The 25,577-nt window shown below is 39.2% G+C and overlaps 1 protein-coding gene across 4 annotated transcripts in view; it reads right to left on the reverse strand.

The window, feature by feature from the left end:
* GPD2 (glycerol-3-phosphate dehydrogenase 2) overlaps positions 1-25,577 on the reverse strand; it is a 141,650-nt gene that overhangs the window by 33,448 nt on the left and 82,625 nt on the right. For all 4 annotated transcript variants that reach the window (XR_008424470.1, XM_053908657.1, XM_053908656.1 and 1 more), the window contains exons 7-8: positions 3,922-4,086; positions 2,948-3,092 (exon numbers count right to left, since the gene is read on the reverse strand). Coding sequence is in view for 3 of the 4 variants with exons in the window: in XM_053908657.1 (XP_053764632.1) it covers positions 2,948-3,092; positions 3,922-4,086 (310 nt within the window). In the remaining variant the exon portion in view is untranslated. The remainder of the gene's footprint in view (positions 1-2,947; positions 3,093-3,921; positions 4,087-25,577) is intronic.

Consider the following 25,577-nt stretch of genomic DNA (forward strand, 5'->3'; position numbering starts at 1 on the left):
TGTTATTAGCGTATTATAAAGTTTAGTACAGAACTATATGGTGTAGCATTACCTCTTTCATGTAAAATGTTTAAAAGGATAGACATTTGTGCAAGTATGAACACACGGTTTTACAGAAGCAATCATAGGAAGTGTTACTGATTACCAGAGAACAACTGAAATGGGGAATAAGGCAGGGGGGCGTGAGAAAGAAGAGAGAGGCTCTCACTTTTCCTTTTGTGTCCTTCTATTTTCTACAGCGGTTACTTTAACGCACTTATTTTTATATACATGGGTTATCTGAGCAATAAAATGAAGAATCATATTTTGTTTTCATAGTTTCACTTTTCTATATCAAAAATATCCCTTATAGGTGTTACATTGAATTTTAACTTTAAAAAAAGCAACAATCTCTATTTGGTCAAGTTAACACAAAAAAGTTAGTAGGATTCATTCAGGAAATATTTACTGGTCACTATTAGACACTGCATGAAGAGCAGTCAACAAAATAGATACAAAGGATCGCAGGATCATTGTCAAAATGTATACAAATCAGGTACTACCTTGAGATAAGGAACCAGAAGCTGAAAGAAGTAGCTTGCCAAGGCCAAACAGTCTGTAAGAGGTAAAGTGGTGAACATCAAGTACTACATCAAGGTATCACCTTAATTTACCCCCTGTCTCCCCATTTTAATGATGGGCAAACTAAGGTTTACAAAATTCAAATGGCCTGCCCCAAATGATATCTATTAAGTGGCAGAATTAAATTAGGGAATAATGAATCCTCTGACATCGCAGGACAATAGTGAAGAAAACATGAAACATAATAACACATGAGGATATACTGAATCTACTAAGATCTAAACAAATATGCAAATGTGTGTGTCTGTAGCGTAGGTCTTATATCCATAGCCTAAAAGATATTAAAGAAAAAAACCCCTCCAAAAAAACCCTTATAAACTAGCTGTCTTCGCATATTTTTAATCTAATACAAAATAGATGCATATGATTATGAATGAAACTATTGTTGAAAACTTCTCTATATACAAGAAACATTTGCATATTTACATGTATTTACTTCTCTCCTTTTCATTTAACAAAACTCCGGTTCCAGATTTTAAAACTCTATTAAGTACTGCTACATAAAGTTTTATTATCAAGACTGAAACACCTTGCTTTCTTTAGTCCTCAATTAAAATACTAATGATGGTCTACTTATCACACATAGACATTTAAAAATGAGACAGAAATCTTAGAAGTTGGTGGATAAAAAATGGACTTTCATATTTTTTTTAATAGAAGTGTAATATTTTTCTTGGTAGAAGTGAATTTGGTACAAATTAGGTGTATCCTGGAGTCTTTTTGGGAAGATTTGGTTATTGAAAAACTGATGAAACAGCAGCATCACATAACATAGCAGGATAGCATCCCAGGAGAATGTAGATATTAAACAAAATACAGATTCTGTTCATCCATTTAATCAAATATTAAAAGACTGATATAACTTTACAGAAATGTATTAAAACATGGAAGAGATCACTCTCATCCTAACCACGTTACCTAGAAATTACCACCTTTAACTGTTACCCATAATCGTATTACCTAGAGATAATCACCGTTAGTATTTGATGTATTTCCTTGTAGTCTTTTTTTCTATATTTACGCAGTGTTGAGATCACATTACACATTTACTCTTACATCCTTCATTCTAAACTAACAGGGTATCGTTACTGTTTTCCTAAAACATTAAAGTTATTTATAATTACAAGTTTTAATGACTATATAATATTCCCTTGTGCAGATATGCCACAATTAACTTATCCATTCTATTAAGGTTAGCACTTAAGGAGTTTCTAATATTTTTCAACTATAGATAATATCATAGTGAATACCAGGAGCATAGATCATTACTCCATCAAAATTACTAGTTTGCCTACTGGATTTACCACATATGGAGATAAAAATGGTATGTTCCATACTCTCGTCATGGTTACATGATTTTTTTCCACAGAAGTCTTGAAATGTCCATGAGATCCAATTATAATTAATTTCTTAACTAAAACCCTCTAAATGTTTCTTTTTTAATTTGTTAAAAATTTCAAAAATATAATAAAAAAGAATAGTGCAATGTGCCCATCAGTCAAGTTCAATGAATTTCAGTGAATAGGTATCTTTGTTTCATCTCTCTCCCTACCCATTTCTCCGACAATTATCTTTGTTAATATGAGAGATCAGAAATCACATCCAATTTGACTTGCTGTGACAGTTTTCACAACGCATTTCAAAAGTCATAAACATAAGAGTACACGAGAGGTCCTCATGTTCAGATTCTTCATAAGCCAATTTGAGTATTTATAAAATTATGTTTTTAGTGTTTTAATTAAAATATGCCCTTCGTGGAATTTTTTTTTTTTTTTTACAAAATTCACCCTTAATATTTTAATTAACATTTAAAAAACACTAAGGCGTATTTTCTGAAGGTGAGTACACTGAAGAAAGTACAATAGATCCCAAATCATTAACCCCTAGAAGTGAGTATTGCCGTAAAAGCTAAGAAATTCCCAAGTCTGGATTGTATTTTGTGTTTTGGAAGAGTTCCTTTGCTTATTTCTCCTCATTTTGAACAGGAAGCTAGACCATCCAGTAAGAAAAGTGGGCTGAGGGGCACCTGGGTGGCTCAGTTGGTTAAGCTTTGGAATTCAGCTCAGGTCACGATCTCAGTTTGTGGGTTCGAGCCCCGCATCGGGCTCTGTGCTGGCAGCTCGGAGCCTGGAGCCTGCTTCGGGTTCTGTGTCTCCCTCTCTCTCTCTGCCCCTTCCCAGCTCGTGCTCTCGCTCTCTCACTCTCATTCTCTCTCTCTCAAAAATAAATGAAGAAGCTTTAAAAAAAAAAAAAAAGTGTGCTGAAAGAATAAATGCAACCGATTTCCTGTCCCCCTTGCAAGGGTGCCGAGTTGGCACACAGTTACCTGTAATAACCAGGCATCACAATGTGGACACCAGCGCTCGGCTGGCAGATAGCTGCGGCGTTCTTATCATCCATTTTGCGCACGGTGTCTGTGAAAGGTCCCGTAGCATTGATAACGCATTTGGCTCTCACATCAAATTCCTGCCCTGTGAAAGAAAGCAGCATCAATCACACACCCCATTTGTTTCCCTGCTCACCGATGCTTTGGGTTATTAATTTACCTATAAACTTAACCTATGGCGAAGTACACTGTGCACCACACGAAGGGACACGAGCAGCCAGAGTTACTGAAAAGCCACACAAAGGGCTTGCATCCGAGTCGGTCTACCCAACACAAGTCCAAATCGAAGAAAGAACGTGCCACTTCGTCATCTCGGTTCTCAGTCTATTTTGCAAAGTGCCCGGCATCTGAGCGCCAAACGTGAAGAAAGCCGGGTGAGTAAATAATCCGCTTTCTCCCTAAAACTCAAATGTGTAAACAGCGCTGCCGTGAGACAACATAGGTCTCAGTGTTGGTTTTGTTCAAGGAAACGAGGTGATTGTGAAGCTCTGCCTACGTGGCCACAGAACCAGGACAAGAATGGAAAATCCAACCAAAGGTAAAGTGATTGACTCTAACGATGTATAAATGCACTGCCTGTGTCACTTACTTTGAAACTTGGCATGCTTATTTAATTTTATTAATAACATGTTTTTGTCCAGAAAGCGGAATACCTTCCTAGCTGTGGGAATTTTGTGGGCATTTATTATTATCATTATCATTATTGTTATTTAACACAAAGGGGAAAAATTGCCAAGTACCACAAGGGAAAATTTTCATGTTAAACCAGTCATTGTTGACAATAAGGAATATAATTAATATGACTCTGAAATCTGGCTTAAATAAAAGAGAAGTGACAGAAAAATTATGATTCAGTCATTACATCGGCGAGGCAAGATGCTAAGAAAGACCTTCCCGCTAGGGCCTCGGCATACCTGTGAGCACATCCTTACACCGTGCACCGCTCACTCGCTCTTTCCCCGTGTGGGGGTCTGTCTTCTTGAGCAAGCTCACAACCTCCATGTAATTGGCTGTGGCAGCCCCGTACCTGGCAGCAGTGAGGGCAATGGCAAGGTTCATCCGTGCATCGTTGTGTTGTCCTGCAGCAGGGGAAAGCATCAGAGGAGGGACAGGAGTCACCTCGAGCCACAGACTGGTGGAACAGAAGTGTGTCACAACAGATATGTCACATCTGTCCCTGTCACCCAGAATCTACATGATGGCTGGTCAGCTCTATAGGGCATGATTTAAAAATACATGGTCGTTCTCGGCCAGGCATTTACCTGCCATTTCACCAAGTGCACTTTTGTATACCGCCGAAAGGGCAAAAAATACCCCTTTCGTACGGAGCTCACATCAATTAGCTGAAAGTTAAGAAGTAAGTAATTATTCTCGCAGCTCGGGAACATATGTACATGTCAGACTTTTCCTAATACAGACAACCCGTATGCATGAAAGTGAAGCAATTCAAAACCTCAGAATATTTGACACCCCAACTGGTGTTGATTAACAATTTTTATGAGTATGTGCTCTATCTAATATTCAAAATCAAGAGCTTAATCCCCCATAGAGCATCTCTATGCATTCTATAAAAGGATTTTTCTTGGTTTGACTCTTGATCAGAGCTCCTTAAAATGTAACATTTTTTTTTTAATCACACATAAAAGGTAAGAAATTAAGCAGGGCAAAATTTAATTACAGAACAATTCCTACCTGTATTGTTAAAGATTTATTGCTGAAAAATCCTAGTTAAAGAAAACTAAGAGGGAGGTGAAGGGGGGGGGGGTGGGGGAAGATGATTAATCACTTTAAAATACTGGCATCACTAGAGACGTTTTCTATTTATTATTGCCAGTGGAGTTCACGCTGACCAGGAAGAATTACTCTACATTGCAGGGGCCAGGTTCTCTGTGCCCTGAATAATTAATTACTCAGGGCTAGATGTATTGAATCAGGGTTCAAATTCCCACACACTGGGATCAGTTCTATCAAGATAATACTGATAAAGGGATGAATTTGTAATGGATATTGTTGTTGATTTATGTTGCCAGCATACCAAACATTTAGTATAAATGGTTTATGTAAAGTTTCTTCCTTGTGATTCCGCCTGTGCAGGGCCAGAAGCCCTGCACAGGTAATCTGTTCCAGCTAAAAGGGCAAAGTTATAAAGAGAGAATCAATGACTAAAGATTCTGCCACCCCTCCCCACAAACATCTTATTCTAAAACTGCTGAACTAATACAATCAGCCAAGAGCCTTTCCCTCTCCATTAAGTCCTCTATCAGTAGAGAACATACATTAAACTTCAACATGCAGAATAAGGGGCTATTTCATCCCAAAATTAATAGAATGAAAGTAGAGGAAGAAAGGAAAACAACAGCGGCGGTAGCTGAATTCAGTGGGAAGAAAGACTGGTAGCATTTGTATCAATTTCAACTCAGTTTGACTCTAAAGTTGCTATTAAAATAGCAGACACATTTAAAGTTAAGTCTAAGAAACCAACTTCTATTAATGTAGGGCTCATTTAAAATTGGAATATGTTCCACCAAGTTAAATGCATGCAAACAGACCAAAGACACTGAGAATTCCATTATAGATCTTATCTCTAAATTAAAGAGAGTACCCATCCTATCCAATCCTTCTGGGAGATTTATGTACCTAACAATGAAACACCCTATGGGCAGTACAAGAAATCCAAGCCATGTTTGTAAGGTAGCAAGCCTCACACCCCACCAGGTGTGCCTTGATTTACACACTGGACAAGTCTCTGGAAAGCCATGTGTATATTAACTCTCTTAAATCCTACACAGAAGTCACTATTGAAAGGGACCAGGCAGAAAACCCATTTGTTAACTGACAGATTACTTCATAAAGCAGTGTATCTATTACACAATCATCCAGTAACAAAACTCTAAGCTTTGAACACACAAAATCTCTCTTTTAATACCTTATCAAAATATAAAGTCTCACTGGAACAGCATTGGTATACTTGATCAAGCTCTGTTGCTTCTATACTAAGAAATGCCTCAATCAATTTCCAAATCCTGAGACTTTTAAGGTAAACAAGATCGTCCGTTCAAAGTGTGAGGAGGAAAGAAGCTTCTTTGGTCCTTATCTCCCATGCCCACCCACCCTGCTACCCAGGAGCCCCTGCCTTGACCCAAATCAGCATGGCACTTATGAAGGACGGCCCTTCCTGGGATGATCCTCACCTGCCATAATTCTTCCACTCCCATTATACTTACTACTTAGGATTGTTACATTTTTGCAACTCCCTCAACATTCATGCCACTTAACACCTTCTTGCGTTTGTCCACGCTAATTCTTCTGGCTGAAATTCTATTCTGGAAGCTCTGGAAAACTCCTCTTCATCCCTTGTGACCTGGTTCAAATATCCCCTTGAAGTCTCACCATATCTGAGTCCCTCCAAGGCAAAGTTGTTCATCCCTTATTCTGAGTCAATATCACATCTTGTATATACATTTTTAGTAGCCCTTATGATATTATGTTCAGCCATGTATCCATCAACTTAAAGAAATAATAAGCTTTGATTATGAGTCAGGGACTGACATAAATGCAGAGAACATACTGGTGAAGAGACACAGGGTGGTCGCTCTTCTCCCAGAGCTCACCTCCCACTGTAGTCACCAGACAATTTCCCACCTCTTCATCCCACTCACGGCAAGGCAGAAAGCCTTTCTCATTCATTTTTTTTTTCTTTTTTTTCCCCTCGTTAGTGCCAAGCACAGAACAGGTATCCAGTATGTATTAAGTTTAGCCAAATTCCATTCTGTGAGTTAAATAAACAGGTTAATTTATAGCCTTAGATTTACAGTCTCATAGATTTATATAGTCTTTAAAAATAAAGAAAATAGTCTTTATATATATATATATATATATATATATATATATATATATATATAAATATTCTTTAGAGAGTTATAGTTGTGTATCTAATAATGGATTGTTTTTGTCTCGTGTTAAAGAAACTTCAGACGTCAATAAGTTGGTGGCAAGAAATTTGAGAGAAGCAGATAAACCCCAGAAATGTGGAAAATCTGAACTTCAACCCAAACTAGTCCTTATATTTAAGTTGAATAAGTGTGACAGGAGGAGAAATGGTGATGAATGATTCCCTTAAGACTGACCCCACATATTTCCCCTGGCTCTGCAGGGGAGTGCAAACACAGCTACTGTAAGTTCTTAAAAACCGAGGAGTCAGCAGTTGGACTTTCCTCCGGGCCCCGGGAGCTCACATCTCCACCCAGAAGTTCCCTTCTCTGAGGACATTCAGTTAATTCATGTACCTCCTTGGATTCCTGGTAGCTCTCCTCCCCAACGCACATTCAATTCACCCTTTATCCTGAGATACCCAGATGCTCTCAGTGTATGCTTCCTGGAAGAAATGGTAAATTTCCACTATTCTTAACTAAATTCCCCCTCCAACCCCCTTTGCTGACATTTTGAAAGGTATCTATATGCCTCCTGTAATTTTGTGTCTGGAGACAACGTTTTTGACAACACTGCATGTCACTGGAATGTGATACAATCATCTCAACTCCCCCACCCCATTGATCTGCTTATTAAGCTTGGATTTTCCAATCCGCTTCCTGAGAGCCAGGCAACATGATACTACTCACGGATCAGTGAATAGCTTTACATTGGCACTGACGCAAGGGCCCAGACGGGGACTGTGAAAATCTGTTTCCTACTCTATTCTCCTTTTGCGCTTGAAATCTCACATATGTGCACATACTGAACTTACAACTCGTGTGAGAGGAAGCTCCTAAGAGGTGGAAGGTGTAACTGTTTTCCCTTGTTTAGAAAAACACAATTATTAAATCAACCTACCCAAAAGAATGAAGGTCAGTGGCGGGAGAGAATGATTTTGCCTTAATTCTCCATGGCCCTGCGTACAGGATAGTGAGAGGTATTTTACGTGAAAAGTGTTTTAGAATGTGATCGTGGAAAAGATAGGCCTCAAACGTAAATATTTTGGAGACTAGCAGCATCGCTGTCCTCAGAGGGTTTCAGAGTTTAGCAACTAAGTGAACATGCAAAATAGCTGGAAAAAAAAAAAAAAAAAAAGATATAATCCCTGAATGTGTAAAGGATGTGAAGAATGAGTAAACACACAAAAACCCTAGGTAACAAATTTCCTGGCATTTTCCTGGTTGTGCAGATCTAAAATTCTATGATGTCCTGAAATTCTACATATAATCTTCTTTTAATACAGCGTCTGTTTAAAATGGCCATTTACAGTGCACAGACCTAACTATGGACCCAGAAATCTGTATAGAAAGTCTAGCCTTTAGGGAAAAAAAAAAAAAAAAAAAAAAAAAAAAGCTCTTGATTAAAATAACACCTGTCCATGACTTCAACATCAATAAAACCTGCCACTGTTGAAATGTTGAGAATATTTCCTTCCATCTCCCTATGCCTGATCTGGGTCTTGGGCAATCATATGACTACTTCTGGCAGGGGGAGAAAGGATGCTTGAAAGAAAGAACACTTCCTTAAAGCTCAAATCCCATTCCTAACAAAATCCACAGGGCCTGATTCATTCTCTCAGACTGACGGTGTCACAATGACCTCTTGGGCACCTTCTCCTTAGCAGTCTGCCAAAGACAATTCAAAGGCTAACCTACTAAACTTGAGCTGATTTAATATAATGATTATACTTAAAATTTCCCTTTCTGATGGGAAGAGTGCAGGTAGAAGCAGAGTAGAAAAGGGATGTGTGTGTGTGTGTGTGTGCGCGGCGCGCGTGCACGTGTGGGTGTGTGTGTGAGGGGATTACAAAATCTGGCTTAAGTTCATAGGATGAATAAAACTGAAAAGGAAAACTCAACATGAGAACATACTTCTGACAGTCTATTGTGGCAACAATGCAATTTCCAAAAGTATATTATTTATAAAGGTGATTATTTGTGTGGAGCATGGCAGGGATCAGGGAGGCTCGTGAAGCAGCTAAGGGAGGATGCACCTTACCACATATGGTGGAGAATGGCTCTGGACTTGTAAGGACAGGGTCATATGTTTAGGGGGACTCCTCAGGGCTTCAGGGTCCTAGACAAGGAGAGGAACTGGGTAGCACTTCTGAAATTATACAGTGCATGTAATGGCTAGTCCTCAATAGCTACCTACCCCTTTCAAGATTTCACTTCAACCTACTCCTCATTTCTGGCCTCTCTCACTTTGGCCCAGCATGTCGAAAAGGAGAAAGGGCATGAATGAAGACCAAACGGCAGGTACTTTATAAAGGAAATCAGAAAAATAAAACTGGAAATTAAATTCTTCCATTAGTTCTACAATTACAGTAAAATCTTGATTCGAATGACTTTTGTGGGCTATGCTATATTGCAAAAAATTCCTCATACCTCCCTGTAACCCTTTGCTATGAATCTTCAGTGTCCTCTCCCACTCTAACCCTGGACTCAGCCACGTGAAATTGTTTGGGTCAATGGGATACTAATCGATGTGATTTTAAAAAGGAGGCTCTACAAAGCCAAAAGACACACCCAGGCTAGGCTGCTGGTACCAGGAGGGCGATGAGAGGCATGTGGCAAGTTGCCCCCAGTCATCTCGGCCAAGGCCATTCTGCATCGGTTGGCAGTCAACACCTCTAGACACTAGTGCAAATTCTGGGGAAACCAGAAGAATCCCTGAGCCAACCCCAGACAAGATCAGAAGAACCACCTAGAGGACCACCCCAGTGCATGAACAATAAATCCTAACTGTTTTCATACTCTCGGGGGTTTATGGTTGTTTGTTATGTGGAATTGTGGCAATAGATAATTTACACAGGCAGTGTAGCCAATTTTCTAATAAAATTAATCCTGATTAAAAATAGGTTCTATCTTCAAAACTGCCTTCTAAGATGGTGATTTTTGAACACAACTCATTTTCCCATAGAAATGGTATAAAATAAATGGGAGTAAGATGATTAGGCTGTGCCAGAGAGCTAGTTAGATCAAGAGGTACCTGAATAAGGGAATTAATGGTTCCAAGAGCCTCAAAGCCCATGAACTCCTCACACGGACTCTAAATCTCTGGGCTGACTCTAGTACCATTTTGAAATGCCTCTGCTGTTCTTTTTGCTTACGTTGTCCCTACTCCATGAGACATCCTATCCTACCTGGTAGCCTATTCAACTTTCATCTTTTCTTCATGAAACCTGCCCTGACTCCTCTCAGGCCCAATAGCCTTTTCTACTCTCTGCTTCCGTCACACTTTGAACCTACACTTTTTACAGCACAAACTATTTTCTAAATATTTGCATTCAACGCTCAGTCACTTATTGAGCAAATATGTACTAATGCTTTTAATGTGTCAGAAACTGTGCTAGAAATCAGGTCTCCAACAGACCCCTAAAGAGGCACCGTTTCAGGTCTAGAGAGCCTTGGTTCTAATAACATGTTCCTAAAAGAACAGAGTGCACCTTATTCCATTTTGCTTTCCTAGTACCTACCACAGCATTTGCTGCCTGGTAGATATTCAAAAATGCGCTGAGTGAATAAATGAGTAAATGTACATGATTATAGAAATCACAGGTCAGAGACTGCTCAAATAAGGGAAATGTGCTCAAGACTAAGAGATTCTAGGAACAGCTGCTGACCACTCAACTCTACCCTCCATAGCTGTGGTCTCCACTAAACCAAGGAACTACTGTCTCTCTACCTAGCTGCCCAGCAGACAGTAGAAACAGGATGTCTTCTATCGCAAGATCTCTGGTGAAAACACAAGCAGAAGGAGAAGGCCAGTGGTAAAGTTAAAGCAAGCGAGGGTTTGATGTATGATTAGGACAGCAGGAGGCAGATCCCTTTAACAACTACTGAGTACATATTGTGAGCCAGACACGATGCTAGGCTTAGGGGTCCACTGAGTAGGGAGAATAAGATTACCCTAGTCTTTTGCATTATGGAACCACGCTCTAATGGGAAGACGGATGAAATCAACTAAAATCAGCTGATAAGACAATTAGAAATCACAACAATGGCAATGGAGGGAAAAATCTGGGGCAAGGAGAGCAAATCCTTGGTGCAGGAGTTATATTTTAGGCAGGGCAGTCAGGAGAGGCAGCCCAGATTAACAAGAAATAGAGAACATGCAGACAAGGCAATTAAGCCCTAACAGCAAGACCACCAACTATAAACTTTAATCACTGCTAATTTGCAATTATATCCAAAGCTTATATGAAGCATAAACTATCAGAAATGCGACGTGGCATTAGCACAACCCCATTTCATTAAATAGGGCCTGTAAAGTAACTTTTTTTCTCATGCGTACTTCAAAGTATTCATCTGTATTTTACACATACTTATCAGGAATTAAGTGTTAAAATCATCTTGGTTTGATGTATACTTCTGCAGAAAATGTCTTCTAGTATAGCCCGGAAAAACTCAAAATAAAAGCATCATATTCAAAGTTTATGAATTGGAGTAATTTGCTGTCACTTATCCATACTACCGTTCTCCGGAAGGGACACCTGTTAGCACGGAGCATGTAATCATTTTTATTATTAAATACAAAGGTACAATTAAATACAGGCACAGGATGTGACCTGCATCATAATTCTACCCAGCCTTTCTCTTCACAATATCCTTTTCATTATTGTGGGCCTTTTGTTCCTTCCTGTTTCTTTTGTCTCACCCTAAGTTCTTGAACAAGCTATTTACAATCTGAATAATTAGCAATCAGCGTGGATCTGTGGTCTTTGGCCTCCTGTAAACGAAACATTGTGAAGTGCCTTAACGTGACATATTGAAGTACGTAAAGTTTCTATACCCTCAGGACTTTCCTTTCTTGAAAAAAGTTTTAAAGGAACCTAATGAAGAGTAAGTTTTCTACTTTTCAGACACTTGGGAATCTAGCTAGAGTTGAACAAAAATATAACCACATGTAACTGCAAACGGAATGCTCTGGGTGTGCATTATCCATATATGTGCAAAAATGCGCTATACATCAATTTACAGTGAAGACCCCTCCCTTGGGTGCCTCCCCAGGGCAATTAATTCTCTCTCTAGGACAAGCCAAAAACAGGCTTTTGTACTTTGAAGGGAGAAAAAGAGAAAAGTAATGAGACAAAAATTAATTGAAATGAAGTTGTAAAGTCAGTCAGCCAGACACACTATAGAGAGGCTTTTATAGACCTTACAATATGTGGCCTAAAACCAGAGGTAATCTTCCTCGGTTGTTTGTGAAATGCACTAAAGCCACTGATTCACTATCTTAGCATATCTAGCTTTGACGGTGAGGGCCTTCATTTCCTGAGCCCTATGGTCTGGGAGGAGTGGCATCTTAACCCAAAATAACTGTCCTGAGGATGCTTGAGATTTATTTCTCTTACCAATGTTTCACAAACACCTACTATGTGCCAGGCATGGAGCTCAGGATCACTGTGGGGAGCAGAAATTAAAACAGATTGGTCCGGCCGCTCCAGGGTTCTGCGATACAAGAGCAAATTTTCAGTCTAACTTGGAAAAGTCACAAGTTCCAAAAAGGCTCTTCAATACTTAACCATATTTCCTTTCTCTTTCCTCTGCCGTTTTCCTAAGATATCACCAAGAATAGCACCCCAGACACATCTTCTTGTCTCTCCTATGTTCTAAGAAGATTGCAAGGTGTATTTCATAGGAACGTGTGCTTGTGGTCAAGTCCATTCCCTACCAATGCTGAGACCTGACGCTAGTTGCTTCATCTAAGGTTCTATTCGGTCATCTACACAAGGGGAATGACAATGGGGTTGACATGGGGTTAATGTGAGGAATAAGTAAGATAACTAATGTATGTTACAACATAATGGCTCTCAACAAATATTAACTATTATTAAAAGGTAAAAAAAAAAATTTTTTTCCTGGAAAGTCAAGATGGCTTTACACCTTAATTGGAAGATATGGCTACAACCTAAAATACTTTAAAAATAAAAACAAAAATGCTGTGTTTACTTTCTAGTTCAAAATGGTTTACCGCTCATTGTGACAAACTTTTTTTGAAATGTGTAACAACTGATCTCTAATCTCTGCACTTCGTGAATACAGTTTGCTCTTTTTCTCTCTCATCACTTTTTACCACTGAGGAACAACTATTCTTTTTCGTATGCCACAGTGGATAGAAAGACAGGGAAATGGTTTTCAATCCAGTGGAAAACAGCATTGACAGGATAAGCATTTCAAAATATCAGAATAACCAAATCTTAATGCAGCTGACTTCATTTTCTCTTAAAAGTAGGGAGTCTCTGCCAGTTTTTATAAAGGAGATCAACACTTGCTACAAATTGGGAAAAATCAAAAGAACCAAGTTCTAATTCCTCCAGCAGCTGCTAACCGGGCGTATTCCTATTACAGCTAATGGTCTGGATATTGTTTGCTTTTGCTTCCCAGCAACTAACTCCCTTCTCTCCACCATGTAAGTTTCACAGAGGGGCTCAAGGCTCCGCCTCCCATGGGAGAGAAAGAAGGTCCGCTGAGACTCAGGCTTCCGACCTGGCTCCAATCAGAGGCTCTCGACACAGACTTCAACCTAGAGCTAGTGACCCAGAGCATGGGACCATGAGAAATCCAACATGAAGGGGGAGGCAAACAGCAGCAGCATCACCCCTTTCTAGGGGGTGGCAGTGGCAGAGACGCCTGCAGCGATGGCAGAACAAGATGTGACACACAATAATCAGCACTAAAAGTCTTCGGTGGACCAGTGCAGGCACAGGATGGCATCTGTGGCGTTGGTTGCCACAAATAATTTTGGGTCCCTCATTTTTCAGGCTATGTCTTCAGCCTTCCCAGCATTTCTGCCTCTTGCTCAAGGCCTGTGCCTAAAACTCGAGGCAAGTCCCAACCCCTGCCTCAGTTTCCTCATCGCTTGAGCCACAGAATGGAACTTTGAGATCTCTCAGGTTCCTGCCAGCTCTACCAATTTTCTACATAGCGCTCATAAAACTTCAAAGACACGAACTGGAAACTTGAGAATCTAATTCTGTAACAAAGCAGAAGCCCTTTAATGGGAAACGGGACAGGCAAAAGTGAGTGAAAGAATCCTTTCACTTACACGAAGCCACCTTTCAGTGCCCGTCTCCTCATTTGTGTGTGAGTTTATGCACACAACTTTTTACAAACCAGCTGGAATGGTTCAACCGGCCCCAGGGGCCATTCTGAGTGTGAGCTACATAATAAATACGTGCAACCGTGTGCTGAGGGCCGGCTGGGGAATTCTAACTGGAAGCAGCCTTTTGAGAACCTTTATCTGTTGCATGGCGAGTCCTGTATCTTATCAGATTTCTCTCTCTAATCACAGGAAGATTCCACACCTTATCAAATTGTTATCAAATCAGTCTGACCAGACCCCAATGTACTGATTGAAGAGAATGCGTACTGTCACATTAACATGAAAAGCAGGCTAATTCTAGGCGCTCGGGGAGAACCCGGGGGCTGGAGACTCAGAATACCTGCGTTCAGGACCCACATGCCACAGACTGACTTGATTCTGGGCCTGGTCCTTTTGCCCCTCAGAGTCTGTTTCTTCATCTGCAAAATAAAGTTAACACCAAGCTCTGTGCCGACTTTCTAGAGTAACTGCAATGATCCGATTAATCCATAATCGGAAGCATTTGTCAACCGGGAAGCCTTCTAAGAATGAAGCTATTACTGTTAAAAAACATTCCCTTCTACTAAATTTACCTTCCCTTCCCTTTTGTTTGAGATAGTCTTTTATTTGTTATCCAAATCATAAATATTCCTCAGTTATCAGAATATCTCTTAGTAACCCACATTCAGTGTTTACTGAGAAACTTTATTTGGGGCTTCAAACTCTAAAAGAGGAAGACAAGTAAGAATTGAACTCTTTTTAACTATAAAAACAAAACCTCAGACTCATTTGACAAATATATCTAACAGGCATTGTTTCAAACTGTAGTAAGAATATCCAACAGCTTCTACTTGAACTTGATATTTACTAAGCAAAATTCTGATCTTAGTTTGGTTATTCAAGTAAGTTTGCCCTACTGGATTTTTTTTTTTTCCCAACAGTAATTATGACTCATCTGATCTACAAGGGGTATTTGGTTTCCCATAAGAATCAATAAATGAAGAGCAGGGACTTAGTTCTATCCACCCCAACTATCACCACCACCAATTTACCTGCAACAAGGACAATTGGTATGTTGGAAGGTGTTAACCTATCTGTTGTCTAAAATAATCCATTTATAATTCAATAGCCTGTGAGTTTGGCTAGTAATCATCAACTTAGCAGAGCCTGACCACCCTGAGAGAAATGAAAATAATAGATACTCTCAACCTTTACAATCACGATCATATGCTGAGGCAGAAGACTGAGGTGTAAAGGCTGTGAGGATGAGCTTGACATAGCCCTTGCTTTGCTGCCACTTAACTACCTCTTAACAGCTAGTAGAATACATAGATGAAAAGACAAAGTTTATGCACAATGCAGTTATCAATGAAATGATGTCAATATTGCAAACAATCATCAAATACTATGCCAGATGCTCTAGCCATATTTTTAAAGCCAACAGATTTGTTCTTCTGTAAAGTTAAACACGGAGGAGAAAAAATAAACTAGCCATAGTAAGAAAAAAGATATTCTACTTTGAGAAAATAGCTTGAGTTGTAAATTGCCAATGACTCAGTATGACTACCCATACTTTTAAAAAGGCTAGAAAAAGAACTTAGACTGGGGCGCCTGAGTGGCTCAGTCGGTCGAGCGTCTGACTTTGGCCCAGGTCATGATCTCGCAGTCCATAGGTTCGAGCCCCGCATCGGGCTCTGTGCTGACAGCTCGGAGCCCGGAGCCTGTTTCAGATTCTGTGTCTCCCTCTCTCTCTGACCCTCCCCTGTTCATGCTCTGTCTCTCTCTGTCTCAAAAAATAAATAAACATTAAACAAAAAAAAAATTAAAAAAAAAAAGAAAAATAACTTAGATAATTGCATTCTATTATCTCATTTGAAAATGCACATTTCAGGGGCACCTGGATGGCTCAGTGGGTTAAGCGTCCGACTGCAGCTCAGGTCACGATCTCACAGTTCGTGAGTTTAAAGCCCGGCGTCGGGCTCTGTGCTGACAGTTCAGAGCCTGGAACCTGCTTCAGATTCTGTGTCTCCCTCTCTCTCTGTCCCTCCTCCACTCACACTCGGTCTCTCTCTCTCTCTCTCTTTCTTTAGAATAAATAAGCATTAAAAAAGTTAAAAAAAAAAAAAAGAAAATGCACATTTCTGAGTTTAAAAAAAAATCCCTTTACACACACACACACACACACACACACACACACACACACACACACATTTTATTTCATTATTCTGTCCTTTAATGATACTTCAACTTCTAGCTGGCCAAACTACATCTCATATAAAACTTGAACATGGATATACTGGAGGATACTGAAAATTGTCTTTGATCAGGTTGGCTGTAATAACGGCTTTTTGTTTTTTTTAAATAAAAGTTTAAAAAAAAAGAAGAATGCCCTTATAAGTTAACTATACTTTAAAATGTTCTAAGTTGGGGATGGTGCACTTTTTATGTAAAGGCTGTATGATCTCTATTGATGTACTCAACTCTGTTGTGGACATTACCTAAACAAATGAACATGCTAAAATGTAAATTTTATACAATTTTGTGCCACATAATTTAACCATTATAAATGTAAAAATCATTCTCAGCCCACAAAATAAGAGGCAGGCAGGGATTTGACCTCTGCTCTAGAGGGAAAAAATACGAGAGAGAGAGAGAGAGAGAGAAAGAGAGAGAGAGAGAGAGAGAAGGGGAAAGGAAAAAAAATAGGTTAAGATTACCCATGAGCTGACAATTGTTCTAGGTGGAGACAGTACGTTTAAGTCCAAAATTCTCTTCTCCTTTTATATACCTTTGCACATTTTGAGAATAAAAAGTTAAAATTTTGTAACTCAATGAGTATCCTTTCACAATGTATACATATATCAAATCATCACATTGTACACTTTAAATACCTTATAATTTTCTTACTTATACCTCAATAAAGCTGGAAAAAATGTAAATTTTTAAAAGAGGAAGAGAAAGAAAGGATAGAAGGAAGGGAGTGAGGGAAGTTGGTTTATTTTTGCTGCCAGCACCACCATTATGCTGAGCTAGTCTCCCAATAACAAATGTATGGTTCATTTGGTTCAGGTGAAGTTTCCTTTACCCTGTCATGTGCTGTCCACATTTTCACACCAAGTTGTTCAGAAAGTCCCCTTCAAGGGGGAAAAAAATGACTACAGAGCTAATCAATGCCTCCCTGTACTTGAGAAGACATTTCTAATATTCTAGAGAGTTTTATTCAAATCTGCACTCAATAAATATGTAAGAAAATTTAAAAATGAATGATTCAAAAATAGGTTACAGGCTCACTTCTGACAAACTATTACATAATTTAATATTAAATAGTACCATTAAAACAGTTGTTTCACCATAAAAGACCTCAACGAATGTCAAAAAATCTTCTCCTTGTCTCTGAAATGCTACAGAATGGTAAGAAACAGCAAGGTTCAAGTGGAAAAAACAAACAAACAAAAAACCCCAATAAAACCAACCAACAAAAACTACCCACGCCCTCACACTTCTAGTCATCTCGTATAATATAAAAATAGTAATGATAAATTTAGATATCATACAATGGCACGTCACATTGAAAAAATATATTTTTAGCTTTACTTACAACTTTTAAATACAGGCTGGGATATATCAAGACTATTACTAATGTTTTCCCTTTTATTTTATAATGAAAAAATAGTCAAATACCATACTTCAGGGAGTTGGGTTTCTTGCCCATATTCCCAGCAATTCTCAAAGTCTTCCTGGAATTGCTAGTCAGTGGCTATTGTCAAAGACAGATCCTGGCTCAGACTTAAGCAGTCCCTGAGTCAATCCTGAGTCAGTCTTGATCATACTTGGCAATATAGGAGTCTCATCCCTCCAGCATTAGAATCTGCCTGCAAACTGTTACCGACCTTCAGGGAACCCCTAGACAAGGAATCCCTGGTGCTTACCAGGCTATAGTGTCCCCTGCCAGGCATAGCAAGCATAAGAAGTCTGCACAATATCTGCTTTGCACCCCTAGGTTCCTACCTGGACTAGAACTCTGCTCTCATCTCAAACTTATGTGGCCAGAGCTCTGATGTTCTGCCTAGCTCTTCCCTCAAGAACTGGCCTCTGTCTCTCCATTTCAGGAGGATGCTTAGTGTCTGCCATAGACCACCACCCCCCCCCCCCCAAACACACAAACACACACATGCTGTGCTTTCTCCTAAAGAATCCCCAAGATGCTGTTATGCACTTGACTCCACAGGTCATCACTTCACTGAGAACACTGCTTCCCTGCTCAGTCCGCCTCCTCCACTGATAAGAAGGACTGAGATGAGGAGTACTAAGACAGCAGACGGTCACTCCCTTTTGGAAGACTGCTCATAGTCAGGCCAGATTGTTCCTGGTTCAATTCTCCTACCAGCTTGCCTTGGGAAAGCCGTGCCCTTCAAAGTCATTGAAGGCAGTCCATACTGCAAGGACAAGAAACGTTTCAGCAGACATGGCCAAGGTGTAGCTGCCACATACAGAGCTAGCTATAAAAGCAGGTTCTGTGAATCTCTTACTACTCACAGCAAATAAGAAAAAGAGTCACTCATCTACCTTTATCAATATCCTAGTTCAAGATACATATTCAAAGTTGATTTTATTTGATTAGTTTTTAATTCATCTGTTTGCAAAAATTTATACATCAAAAATGCTGAATTCTAATTAAACACTTAAGCCTAAGAATCAAACACCCAAACGGACTCTAACAGTCTGTTCACCTGAAGGAGAGGGCAAAATCATAATATATTACTCCATTAAAATATAACTTGAAATACAGCATATTAGTCTTCCACTTAACACACGTCTCGAACTTCTGAGGAATGCTGCACAAAGACGCTTTTGTAAAACCACTCCACAGCACTTTGATGTGACCGTATGTTCATTAAAAGGAAGTATTACTACTTACATACATAAGGTACATAATGAATTCAGTATGTGTCTAGAGTTGGCTAATGCCATTAAAGCACATGCCAAAAGCGCAGACTATAAATCAAAATGAGATTTGTCAAATAAGATCTTAATATGACTCAGGTTCGAAATAAATAAGTAAACCACTAACATTTTGATATGGGATTCATGAAGAGAGCCAAGCCCAAACTGACACCAGGTTGCAATTGACATCCCTGTGTTCTATCTATAGCTTTGGCTATTCCTCTCTCTCTTCCACCTGGATAAGTACAAAATTAGCATGCACCAGGCATTCTTCACTCCCCTGGGGGTTTGTATCTCTAACGCCATTTTAAAGACTGATATTCTTTCCAAAATGTTGACATAAACCAGTTGGGCAGTTACAGATTTTTTTTTTTTTTTTTTTTTTTTTTTTTTTACAGCCCACATTACTGAAGTTTTGAAAGACCTGGATTATTCTTAAAACAGAATTTGGAAAACATTTGACATTAGTTTACTATTTCACTTTCAAATTGAGGAAGATTTAACAAAAGACCAAAAAGGGCAGGCCTATAAATAAAAAAGCCAAGCCATAAAAACAGCTATCAAAAATAAATAAATAAATAAATAAATAAATAAATAAATAAATAAGAAAATCTAGTCAGTGTAGTCAGTGGATACTGCAGTTATCCAGGAAGTGTGAGCAAAAAGATGGATATTGTTCAATGTATTATACTTTCTTTTTCCTGTGTCTCTACCCTCTCAGCCTGGGGTCCTTTCCTTCACATCAGCATAAAATCATACCCAAGACTTTCCCATAAATCACTCCGATACATCCCTAGATCCTGAGTTCCCTGCATCAAATGTTGCTTTCATTCACTGCATGCCCACTGCCTGCCGAATTCAAAATAAACTCCTTAGCATGGCATACCCAGTCCCCCACGATCCAGGCCCTTTTTGTGCCTCCACACCTCTACTCACCCTACAGAAGCTCACGCTCTATTCAACTGCTTCCTGCATTCCACATTCCTTCATGCCTTTGGCCACAATGTTCCCTTATACAGCCTCCCCCACCGACTTTACCTGGCTATACTATTCATTCTTAAAGTTCAGCAAATTATTACTTAAGGAAGCTTTTCTAGATACCCCCCCACACACACCCACCTTAGGTATATGCCTCTCGCAGAATTTTTCACGCAGTACTAGAAATCACCATTGGCTTGTCTGTATCCTCTAACAGTCAAAGAGCTTTTTGAGGAAACGAAGCATTTCCTGTAATTCTTGTATCTCTAGTACCTATCATATTACCCATAGACATGGTGCTAATATATGATATGCTGAATAGATAGATAAATAAATAAATAAATAAATAAATAAAATTACCAGTCATATAAAGAATGCAATGAAGAATACTATCCTGTCTAGAAAGATACGAGTCTTAATAACGAATCACATTATTTCAACTTGCCATGCAAGGTATTGCTTCCCTTACAGTCATTGAAAACATCCCAAGACCAAAATGTTAAGGCCAAACTTAAGGAAGAAGAGAGTACAGAAGTAAAGAAAAGAAAACCTTGGAAAGTACTGACACTGATTTTTGGAGTCTACACAGACATGGCAGTAATATGATGCAGGCCTAGATCTACAGTAGGCGCACTTCAGCTCAGAAGTAACATGTTAACATTCAGTCAGCCTCTTGCCAAGAATCATCAGGAAGTTCAGCAGTATTTACATGGAAACCATTTTTTCACATCCTGGGGCTTGTCACTAACTTCTCGAGAGCAGAGTTATCCACACCAGGTAAAGATCTAGACCTGAGGCCCTCCTGACAGAATCAGATTCTGTAACAGGTTGAAAGCCTGAGTGGTGAGATGTAGGCTGGGCAAGAAGGCCAGCAATCTGGGAGCGGGAGACTCAAATTCAACTGCTGCTCTCACGCCATTCTCCAACATTCCCTCACAAGATATCATAGCTCAGGAGCTGATGGAGGAAAATCAGACTGCTCAGCTCTTATTTCCCTTTAGTAGATTAACCAACCATACCTACAGAGACCGCCGCAATCAATCCAAGTGCTCCTTAGTGCTGCGATAGTACGGAATTTTCTAGAGGACTCCTGGTTCGATCTGGACACAAAGAAAACTGAAAGCAATCACAAACCCATGGAGCGATCACAAACCTACTGACCAGGAAGGAAGCACTCCTTGCTCAGTGGCTGAAGGACGCAAGCAGAGACCTCCCTTCTTGTGGAGACAGGAGCGATCTGAAGGTCTGGGGACAACTTCAGGTCCCACGTGCTATTAGAGCCCTGCCATCACACACGGACACCTCCCTTCCCAAGTGCTAGAGCCGTCCCTTAGTGTGAGTCCGGAAAACCTTGATGGTGACTTGTTTTAATGTGTAACTCTGTCCAATTCGATACAAAACACATTTCTATATCAAATGCAGGTGGTAGAGGTGGAAATTAGGGAAGATTTTCTTCCTGCAAGCTCTCTACTGCTCAATAGCCTTCTAAGTTCCAATCACTTGGATGGTTATGCTTGGAATTTCTGTGACTTGGTTTCCTCTGGTTTCTGGGCAGCATTGCTCTCTAATATCTGCAGCCAGCAGAATAATTTCAATAAAAGACCTGATAGGATCTGGTTTTTCTGCTGTTTCTAAAATTTCCAGTTCAGTATCTGTGAAAAATAGTTAAAATGCCAAAATTCAAAGTGAATTAAGAGGGGGAAATAGTCTGGGGTGCCTAGGTGGCTCAGTCAGTTAAGGGTCCAACTTCGGCTCAGGTCATGACCTCACTCTTCATGGGTTCGAGTCCCGCGTCAGGCTCTGTAATGACAGCTCAGAGCCTGGAGCCTGCTTCAGATTCTGTGTCTCCCTCTCTCTCTGCCCCTCCCTCTCTTGCACTCTGTCTCTCTCTCAAAAATAAAACATGAAAAGTTTTTTGTTTTTTTTTTTTTAAAGAGAGGGAAATAGTCTGAAACTTGTAGCTCGAAAAGTACAAATAATGAGGGAAAAGTACCCACTCAAAATCTGCTGCTTGGGGAGCACTAGAGGAGGGGGGGGTCAAGCATAGACCCACCCAGCACACAGAGAGCCCCCAATAGCACCTAGATACAGCCACAGGCTTGCTGAACAAAAGACACTTAATAACACAAAGGGGAGGAATGTAGGTAAGTGTTTTCTAAATTAAAATTTGGGGGGTGAATCAATTCTATTCACATTTGGGGAGGGGTGAGGAGAAAGACCAAGGTTACATTAAGCAACAAATGTAGCAAATTAAAAGAATCAAAGCCTACTGAGTGAGGTATTTAATATCATTTAGGTATTTATGTGTTTTAAATATCATTCTAAAGTATATATTTCAGTATGTTTATTGATAATTTATACACGGAGCTTCTTTTAAATAGGGTCTTTTGCTACTGAAAAGAAACCAGACATGACTCAGTGGAGAAATGTTTTTCTCTCTTTATTCATGCTTAAGGATCATGAAGACACTAGTCTTACCAAAAGATGTGATTGAAAAAAGAAACATGCAAGTTGAAGATAGAGGGTAAACATAAAAATATACATTAATCTTGCTTTATGTATTTCTAATAACTAGCATGTACTATTACTTACTTTTTAACATACTGTTTGCAGAGGCTGCTGTTGAAAAAGAGAATTTAGGTTTATTTTATTCCTTTAAGGGGGTAGAAATAGTGAATTTCTCCTGAGTTATTCAGATTACTTTTTTCAACAATAATGTATTTGCACCTCTTCTTTTACCAAAACAGATTTGAGGTAGCTCACAGGGTTTTGTATACAGAATATTATCAAGAGAACTTTCTGAAGCCTCTTCTCAGGTATCTTTCAAACTTTGTCTTTTCTGAAGGAAAGTAACCCTGCATGAATCACCAAGTGTGTTCATTATTGTATTTCTCAGGTTAAAATGTAGAAGGATTTAAAACTCCTGAAAAATATGATGAAGTTTTTGGTTTACTGAGAGGCTTTGTGATTACCTATCCCAAGTGAATTGAGAGTTATATATTAATCATCTCTGACATAAAGTACAAAAAACAAAATACATAAAGTACAAGTTATTCGATTTTGTTCTTAATCTGATAGTTGTTCACCTGCTTAATGTGTTTTCATCATTTTCTTCCCAAAGCCTTATTCTTCTGAATGGATAGGAAATTGCATATACTACTTTTCCAATGAATGCAAGGATACCTCTTTGGTTTTGGATAGTAAAGGAACAGTAGTTATAGAAGCTGCATGGGAAGTCGGTTGTGTGTGTGTGTGTGTGTGTGTGTGTGTGTGTGTGTGTGTGTGTGTGTTTGTGTGTGTGTGTGTGTGTGTGTGTGTGTGTTTAATGTGCAGAGCTAAGTATAAAAAGAAAAGTAGGTGTTGTGTGGTTCATGTTTTCTGTGGGCGGATATAATGATCTAAGGGGTGCTTTACTAATATAGAGTGTGATATGAGTAAGTATTAATAGTAATAATGAAACCCATTTGAAATTCACATTCTAATATAGTGTTCTATTTGGTTCCAGAGAATATAATCTACTAAGGTGTTAGTTTTATTTATAAAAACTATGTAGCATTGACTTTTTTTTTTTCAGTTTTTCTATATTATGTCACCAGGGCTTGGCTATAGAATTGGCAGTTGAAACTAAACTGTGGGACTTTTTTATTGCAGAGACGTTTTTATTACTGCTATTTCTTGTAAGCTGGACATAAGCTTGGCTTTCCACTACACTAAGAAAGCTGTGTGTGTTGGGTGCAGAACAGCTCCAAAATGGACTTGACTGCTGTTTCTTTCTCTTTCTTTTTCTAAACATTTATGTTGGCAAAGACTTTGGATCCCCTTGAAAGAATGCTACAAAACACGGTAAGTGGGTAGATCAGTGGGCATCTAGGGGCTCTGCCAACAGCCATGTGAGACATTACACTGTCATGCAATCAAATAGCAGGAAAATCAGTTCCTGAAGACCAATCATTACAGCTTTTTATTTCCTATTTATTTCCCCAAGTGCCAATGATGATTATTTCTTCCCCCCGCTTCTTTCCAGATGTGATCTATTGGATTGTATTTCTGAAGAATTATTCAAGACAACTGCACTGGACAGTTACTGTAAGCTTCAATATATAGCACACTGAACTATACATTTCTTGGCATATGTTTTACTAATGTCTCTAAAGCAAAAGCAGAAAACCCTCCTAGCTTTTACATCTTAACTGTAAGCTACAAGTAATTAGTTCCGTGCCCAAGCATTTTAAAGTGTCCCATCAATATAAAGAATATAACAGTAAAATTTTACTGAGAAATATATAATTTCATGTTTAGGATCAAACAGTCCCATCTACTTAAAAGACTATAATTAACATGAACATTTAGCCTGACCAAACAGATTGGCATTCAACACAAGCAGATGATATGAACTAGGTTTTAGCGAATTTAAACAAATAGAGCATATTTTACATAATGATAATGATAGCATTTGAGACAGCCTAATTTTAAGCTCTCCATGCAGATGAAACTAATGGATGTGCCATTGTTTTGTGGTGTCCAAAGAAAGGAAATAAGATTTCACTTTTCTTTCACAAAAGAAAAACAACTTGAAAATATGGCTTACTGATGGCTAAGGCCATACTGACGGATGTATTTTGTTCTAAGAGCTAACATGGGTATAAAATTTAATTCCAAGAAATGTGGGTCCGAGAAGCATTTTAAATTCATCTTTTCAAAACTTTATGCTTCCTGGGGTCTAGGGCAGAAAAGCTTCAGGATGAGTCTGAAATATCTTGTCATAGCAGATGGCAGAGAAGTCATCATAGACCACTGACAGCATGTTAAAACAGCTTAGGAGCCAACTTGAGAAGGTGCCCATAGGCCAGAGATAGGGAATCTGGGCATCACTAATCAATTGACACACATTAAACATAGACGTTTTATACAAAATGTGCCTCAAGGTAGGCAAAGAGGTAAGGCAGGGAAATTATAAGTAATTCAAATAATAATAAATGAAGTTGGAAAGGCAGCTGGAAAAGTACCCTGAACCTCTAATAAGATACTGGTATTGACCTATGATGATGATGCAATGATGATAATGACCGAATTAAACAACAACAACAACAACAACAACAACAACAACAACAAAAGAAGCAGCAGGAAGACGTGTCATGGAAATTCACACCGCTGCTTAAAAAGTATTTTTGACAAAACAATTTGATCCAGCTTCTTTGTAGCTAGTCATCAAAGATGGCTCTCCTCTCCCCAATAAATTATGCTATTACTTTTGTAATGTCCTATCCCTTAAATCTGGGCTGTCCCTGTGATTCACTTTAATAGCAGCGTGTGGTGGAAGCGACACTGTGTGAATTCCAAGGCTAGGTCTGAAGGGTCTTGCATTTATGCGTTGGTCCCTTGGTATGCTCATTGCGGTAAGCCAGTCACCACGGAAGAAGTGTCACTACCCCATGAGAAAGTCCAAGCTAGCCACATGGAAAAGCCACGGTGAGAGAGAGATGCTGGGCCAGCTCTCAGCTGACCAGTCTTCTCAGCCCAGGAGCCAGACGTGTAAGTAAGAAAGCTCTTAGTGCTCCTGCCTCAACGACCATCTCATTGCAACTATATG

The sequence above is a fragment of the Panthera pardus genome, unplaced genomic scaffold (genome assembly GCF_024362965.1).
Source record: "Panthera pardus isolate Hobbes unplaced genomic scaffold, ASM2436296v1 HiC_scaffold_10, whole genome shotgun sequence".
Lineage (NCBI taxonomy): Eukaryota > Metazoa > Chordata > Mammalia > Carnivora > Felidae > Panthera > Panthera pardus.